Source organism: Akebia trifoliata, unplaced genomic scaffold (assembly GCF_017979445.1).
Source record: "Akebia trifoliata isolate Shusen 1 unplaced genomic scaffold, ASM1797944v1 Contig00356, whole genome shotgun sequence".
Lineage (NCBI taxonomy): Eukaryota > Viridiplantae > Streptophyta > Magnoliopsida > Ranunculales > Lardizabalaceae > Akebia > Akebia trifoliata.
Genome location: NW_028236981.1, coordinates 3,830 through 11,562, shown reverse-complemented (window position 1 = coordinate 11,562; position 7,733 = coordinate 3,830). Strand labels below are relative to the sequence as shown.

At 37.8% G+C, this 7,733-nt stretch overlaps 1 protein-coding gene across 1 annotated transcript; it reads right to left on the bottom strand.

The window, feature by feature from the left end:
• Positions 1-1,081: 1,081 nt before the first annotated feature.
• Positions 1,082-2,464, bottom strand: LOC147381555 (uncharacterized). Its single transcript, XM_086430272.1, has 3 exons — positions 2,195-2,464; positions 1,390-1,491; positions 1,082-1,246 (listed from the first exon to the last, which is right to left on the bottom strand). Exons 1-3 carry the CDS (start codon positions 2,462-2,464, stop codon positions 1,082-1,084), a joined length of 537 nt encoding a protein of 178 aa, XP_086286398.1.
• Positions 2,465-7,733: the final 5,269 nt, after the last annotated feature.

Genomic DNA, 7,733 nt, shown 5'->3' with positions numbered 1-7,733 from the left:
GAGAGAGGGTTTTATCATATTTGTTAGTAGATGATAGAGATCTTCAGCTATCCGTCCTAGACCAGGAAGCTCAACTAAAATTTCAATCAGTGGATAGTTTATGTACACAACTGACTGAAGCTAAGGAGAAAAGGGTTGAACTGACAAAACGAAAGGCTGAGTTAGAAATCGAGTTGACTCAGATCAGAGAAATGCTACGACAAGTCGCTGCTTCTGAAGAGCTTCTTAGTACCCAAGTTCAGGAAGAGGGGGAGGCTCTACTTACTATCGAAGCAGAGTGTACTCGCCTATCTAATGCTCCAATCATTGATGATGATGAAGTAGCTGCTTGCGAAGCAGAGAGAGAATCTTTGAAGAAGAAGTTTTGGAACCTTACTTCTTTATATTAAGCTTTTTTTTTTTCACTGTATAGGACTTAGGAAATTATAACATTGTTTATTTCATTTGAAATTAATAATAATTTCATTATTTCCTTATACAAGTATATATTTTTTTTTTGATGTGGTTGAACCTGAAGTAACTTTACAAGCTGCCTACGTACCCAAAATGGGATCAAACCATAACGTAGTTCAAATGGAAAATACTCTAAGTTTTGCCTAGACTGCCCTCTTGGATTTTCAATCTAGCGAGCTCAATTTTTTTTATCTTTTATTTTTTCTGGTGATCATTCACAGTTTTAACTTATGCAGGTCAGGAGTATCATGTAGTTTAAGCTCGTACGATAATGAGCATTGCTAAACAGTTTAGGCTCGTGCTAAGGAGCATTGTCAAACAATTTAGGCTCATACCGATGAGTATTATCAAACAGTTTAGGCTCGTGCTGAAGAGCATTATCAAACAATTTAGGCTTGTGCCGAGGAGCATCATTCTTTTAAGCATAGTATCGTTTGAGGAAGTTGTCGTTGATTGGATTAAGACGTACTCCTTCCAGTGTAACAAGAAGGTACGCACCATTGGTGTATATTTCTTTCACTACATGAGGCCCATCTCATTTTGGATCAAACTTCTTTCCAGAACGGTGTGAGAGGATGATTGGTCGTTGTACGATGAGAACTAAATCGTCAACTTGAAAAGAATGTGATCAAACTTTCTTATTGAATGCACGTGACAGACGGGCTTGGTAACTCTCTAGTCGTTGTTGTGTGTCTAATATATTTTCATCCAATGCTTCAAGTTCAGTCAGACATAACTTGGCATTCTCATCGTAGGTTAGACCTTCTTGGATCGTAATTCTTAGGGAAGGTATCTGACATTCCAAAGGGAGAACAACTTCAACTCCATAAACCAATGAGTAAGGTGTGGCTTGTGTGGGGGTGCTGTATGAGGTTCTGTATGCCCATAGTGCTTCCCCAATTCGTAATGCCAATCTTTTTTCAATTTTGAAACAACCTTCTCAAAAAGCTTACAAAGAGTTTTGTTGAAGGCTTCGACGAGTCCATTTGTTGCAGCGTTGTACATGTAGAACATCTTTGCTATAAGATTTCCCATTATCTGTCATGATATATCATGGAATGCCATAACGGAAGATGATATTATTTTTGATGAAGTCGACTACCGTTTCTTTCTTGACTTCTCGAAGGGGAACTGTTTCAGCCCACTTAGAAAAATAATCTGTTACGGCAAGGATATAAAGATGTTATCTTGAAGATTTCGAGAGTGGTCTAACGACATCAAGTCCCCACCCATCAAAGGGCCAAGATGCGATTGTAGGATGTAATAGCTCCGGTGGTTGACGAATGTAATCCCCATGAAATTGGCAAGATTTCGATTGCGTTTCCTTCGTGAGACTTACAATTTTCATCTATCAAAGCAGGTAGTACCCACCTATGGTAGACAGGGATACTCATTGTCTCTTCTTCTGGCATAGCCAAACTTGCAGCAAGACTAGCTAAAGCGCCAGCCTACTTGTTTTCGACTCTTAGTATATGCTTGATGATGAGGTCTTCAAATTGACTTAGAAGTTGTGTAGCATATTGGTGATAAGGCAATAACTTATGCTTTCAAACGTCATACTTTATTGAGAGTTGGTTAATGACAAGTTGTGAGTCCCCATACACATAAAGTTGGTGTAACTTCATCTCTAGCCCGAGTTCTAAACCAGTGATCAGAGATTGGTATTTTGCGACATTGTTTGAACATAGTTTCGTCAAGAAAAACGAGAATGGCCATACTTCATTTTGTTGATAAAAATTACACCTTCCCCCGCTCTATCTTTTCTAGCTACACCATCAAAGAACATTCTCCAAGCTGGAAGCACATCAATAGGGAATACTTCTTCGTCAGGCAAGTTATGAGATAATTCCCATTTAGTTAGAATAGGATGATCAGTAAGAAAGTCAGCTAATACTTCTCCTTTTACAGTCTTTTGAGGGATGTAAATAATCTCGAATTCTGATAAGAGAAGGACCCATTTGGCTAGTCTTCCTGACAAGGCTAGTCTTCCTGACAAGACTAGTCTTGTCATGATGTACTTGAGTGAATCGACTCAAAGAACTTTTCTTCATTTCATAGAGAAACTTACAATTTCTTCTTCTTTTTCTACTTCTTACAAAACTTTTAGCCAAAAGAAAATAAGTAGAAGATAAAAATACAAAAAATAAGAGAAGAAGCTAAGAGCCTTAGATTAAAGGAGTCTTGGATAAGATAATCAAGATGGGACCCTTTCCCTAGAGATGGAGGCTCTATTTATAGAGAAAAATATATGTAAAAGAGTTTAAAAGTAGCCTCCACTTTTCTTTGCACAAAAAGATAAAAGAGGAGAATATGAGTTAAGGATTAGGGCATTACAAAGTGGGCCCAAATGCTTTTGTCGTAAGATTTTGATTCTAAAATATTGATTTCCTGCACAAGAAACACACGTAATTATATTTATCTAGTAAATGAATTTATTTATATATAATTAAGCCTAATTAACATGCAACATGGTGTTTTGAGGCTTATCATGATTAATACCTTAATATAGAGAAATAAGTACAAAAATTAATATAAATATCCAGAAAATGTGCGTATAATTGAGTGTTTGGAGACACTCATCATGCTTCTTGAATGATGTCACCTCCAAAATAAAATTTTACATTTGTAAAATACGTTTCTGCCTTGTCAAACAGTTGATCTTCGGCTACTACACGTTTCTGCACACCATCTTGGTAATACTTGAAGCATTGATGTAACGTGGATGGTACTACTCTAGTTTCATGTAGTTACGATCGACTGAGAAGCAAGTGATATAAAGTTTTACAATTACTCACGTGGAAGAGCGCTATTGACTCCAAATCTATGATAGAAAGCTTGACTCTTTTCATGCCAATAGCTCTCTGACCACCCAAGTTGAAGCCTTGGGTCATCAACTTACTGCGAGCAAGTTGATCCGACGAGATCCCAACTTGTTTCATAGTACAAATTGGTATGATGTTGACTACAGAACCATAATCCAAGAGAATTCTTTGAACTTTATTCTCCCTCACATAACCTGTGACGTAAATAGGCCTATTGTGAAGTCAAGACCCCAATTGGAGATCCTCATCAGTGAGGGTAATTGTGGCCATGCACATACTATCTTGTTGTGGATCTATGTCAGGTTGAACTTTTTATTTTGATTCAGTTGAACTTTGCTTTGAAGTAAGCTGAACTTTTTGGAATTCACTGGAGAAATCCAAGTCGACCCACGAATTTTGTATTTTCGAGGTGTTATTGTCTTTCTCAAGCCGTTGATTTCCATCACTAGAAGTAATAGGATGTTCTCTGGACCTATCATCAATTACATCTTCTAACACTTCCGCTTTCACTTGATGACATAAAACCGTGTAGACTTTCTTCAAGAGCTTCTTTGGTAAGAATTCTAAAAGAGTAACCGACAAACGAGGAGATTGTTGAAGGATGTCTTCGAGGTCTGCGGGTAAAACTCGGAAAGCCTTCTTTTTTGTTACTCTCTTTCATTTATTTGACCCTGTACTTGGTTTTGACTTTCTTCTCTTTCTCATTGACTTTGAAATTGAAGGAGATTGTTGTCCTTGTTGAGGTGGAATGGGAAATGTGATGATTCTTCTTCGATTTGGCCTTGCCCCCAACGTGGGATGGGCCTTTTTAACGTCCGAATGTATGGACATGAGTTGTGGTAGTTTAAGTAAAACTTTGGTGATCTGAGGAGATAGAGTTTGCGTTGCATAATGACTGTAGACATCCCAATTTGCACGAACCCGTTAGGAAAATCCAAATTTCCTTGAATTGATTGCGAGTTAGACTTAAGCCTCTCAATGGACCCGCATCGCCACTTAGCATCATTATTCATGCATACATGCATACTTATTGCATTTCATATCATTGCATGCATATACCTTGTCCCTAATCCACTTCAAACCCAAGTCCATATCCTAAAACCAAAATCAAGTCCATCCTAAACCCAAACCCAAGTCCACATCATAAAACCAAAACCAAGTCCATTCTAAACCCAAACCCAAGTCCATATCCTAAAACCAAGCCCAAGTCCATATTCTAACCCAAACCCAAGCGCAACACCAAGCCTACTACAAACCAATTCTCTCATACCCCTTCACAAGATGAAACATGTTGATACCTTATAAGCCCTCAATATCCAATGCATCATCTAATCGGAAAGTCAACTCCCCTTTGTGAAAATTCAATAATGCCCTTCTCAAAAGGTGTGGTCAAACCAAAAGATACTTTGGTCTTTGGTAATAATCCATAAAGGTGAGAGAACTTCCCATTATGCTCTCAAAAGGTGGGAATCTTCAAGTACATACATGGAGTTCTCCCATTGGTCCATTTCAAAAATATACTTCCACCCTTGCTTTATGAGTTATTTACAAATGAACCAAGGTCTATTTTTCACCTACCACTTCCTTTTTACACATGTCATTCTCCTATTCACCCTCCCAAAAGTACCTTTGTTTTCCCATTGGTCTATTTCAAAAATACACTTCCACCCTTGCTTTATGAGTTATTTACAAATGAACCAAGATCTACTTTTTACCTACCACTCCACCTTTACACATGTCACTCCCCTATTCATCCTCTCAAAAGTACTTTTATTTTCTCATCTCTATTTATCAAAAAACTGAAGATCAAAGAATACTTTTAGGATTTCTTCACAAATGTCATATTTATTCTCATACAAATGAAAAATCCAAAAAGAAATAACCTAAACCCTATGTACATTTTCTTTATTTTTAGGGTTGGACTACTTTATCTCAAAAAATTCTCCAAAAACTCTATAAATACCCTCATTTTCTATGAACAACTCATGCTCTCAAGCCCCCATCTTTCAACTTAAAACTCCACCAAAATTTCTACTCATCTCTCAACCTTCAACTCTCTCAACCCTCAACTACATCATTCAACTCTCTCAACCCTCAACTACATCCTTCAACTCTCAAGTTTATTTCTCAAGCTCAAGTTCGTTTAAGACCTCCAAGGGGACAAGGTGGGTATAGTAGTTGTTATTTATTTTTTTTAACTTGCATCTTCTTTTTCTATCCCTCTCTTTTTCTTTTTAGAAACCTTTAGGATATGATGGAAAACCCTCCTTCATTTCAAGGAGATTAAACCTCAACCTTGGGCATAGAATGCTTGAGGCGGTTTGGTCGAAAGGATGGAGGTTGAAGCCCTTCTTTACCCACTTTTATCTCATGCATCATAATATACACCATTCACACACACCACACATGCTTGGCAATGATGAAGAATTGTGTAGCTCTCTTGATGGGGCTAAAACACTAATTTTCTAGCTAAGCATGCATGCATTAAGGTTGTAGACCTAAAGGGAACTCCATTCATGGAACTTCTCTAACATCCTAAACCAACATCCCAATTCATGTAAAAATGTGATGACTTTATGGGATATCCTTTCCTATAAGATATTCCTCATGTCTACACAAACATTAAATCCTCTTTCAAAGGGGTACATACACACTATGTGCACCCACTCATTTCATGCATCTCATGCATTTTACTTGTTATGTTAATTTTTTCAAAAATGACCAAATCTAAAGGTAACCATTATAGGTGGAAATAATGGGATGCTTAACACCTTCCCCATTTTCTAACTGAATCCCCTTACCTATATCTTAGGTAGACCATACATTTTCCATGATTGAGAGTCACTACAAATGCCATGAAAAAATGGTTTTCAAAAGAATTGATTCGGGTGTCTATTCACACCCATTTCCAAAAAAGAATGGTGGCGACTCCAAACAATGTAGCAGAGGTTCAAAGTTGAACATTTTCATGTCTACAACTTGGTGACTCCACTAAGGAGTTTGCGGGTTCAAACCATGACCATTTGGCCATTTTTACAACAAATTTTTTTTTATGTGTTTACTAACATTGTTGTTGTTTGTGTTTTGTTTGGTACTTTACTTTTTTTTTTCTTGGGGAATGGTTGTAATATTTTCTTTGACTCTTTTGTGGGTTAAATGCTTGTTAAGGGGGTTGATACTTCTTTTTAAAATGCACTTGTGCACTTACGCTTGCATAGCCCGTTACAGAAACCTCCTCTACCTATAAAAGTTAAAACCCAGATGCTTAGTAGTTTCACGATTCGAGATTGCTTATTTTGGGAACGGGGACGAACACATCTAACCCAATCACCAACCTAAGACATGTGTACTTCGGTATGCATTGAGGTTTGAAGAATGGGTAACCATGAAGCCACCTATAGCCGCATGCATTAAATACGATTAGAGGCTTAGGACACAATTTTGAAAAAATAATTTATCAACCCTCTCATTATTGTAATTTTTCCAATCCAAGGAGATGACTTTGTAAATTTTTTTTAGCCCACGAAGGCAAGTTGTATAGATTTTAGGCTTGTTTTTGTTTTATTTCTTTACATGTCCCCTTAGATAAAGGGGGAAATCTTTGTTTATGCTTTGCATTATAAAAAAAAAAAATTTATGTACCCCAAGCCAAAAAACAGAGGCTATGTGCCTCAAAATCTAAAAAAAATAAAAAATAAAAAATTTCGACAAAAATTAAGGTTCTGGTCCATTTTTAAAGAGCGGGCCAGTATAAAAGCACTTCGGTCAGCTCATTAATCCGCTTCAAAATGGATCGTTTACCCATATCCATTTCAAGTAGGTCCACGACCCACATCCGCTTCAAGATCCATTCTCAAATGGGTCCACGACCCATATCCGTTTCCAAATGGGTTTACGACCCATACCCACTTCCAACTGGGTCTACGACCCATATCCACTTCCAATGGGTCCACGACCCACATCCGCTTCAAATTTCATTTTCAAATGGGTCCACGACCCATATCCATTTTCAAATAGGTCTACGACCCATACCCACTTCCAACTGGGTTTACGACCCATATCCACTTTCAAATGGGTCAACGACCCACATCCGCTTCAAGATCCATTCTCAAATGGGTCTACGACCCATATCTGTTTCCAAATGGGTCTACGATCCATACCCACTTCCAACTGGGTCTAAGAACCATATCCACTTTCAAATGGGTCCACGACCCATATCCATTTCCAAATGGGTCTACAACCCATATCTAAACCAAAATGAGTCCACGACCCGTATCTATTTCAAACGGGGTCTACGACCCATATCCACTTCAAAATGGGTTCACGACCCATATCCATTTCGAGTCGGGTCCACAACCCGTACCCAACTCAAACCAGATCTCTCATTCAATCTCAACCATGTCTATAACCTATGTGTGAACCATCAAGATCAATAATTGGTCGATCAATTCAAATAAA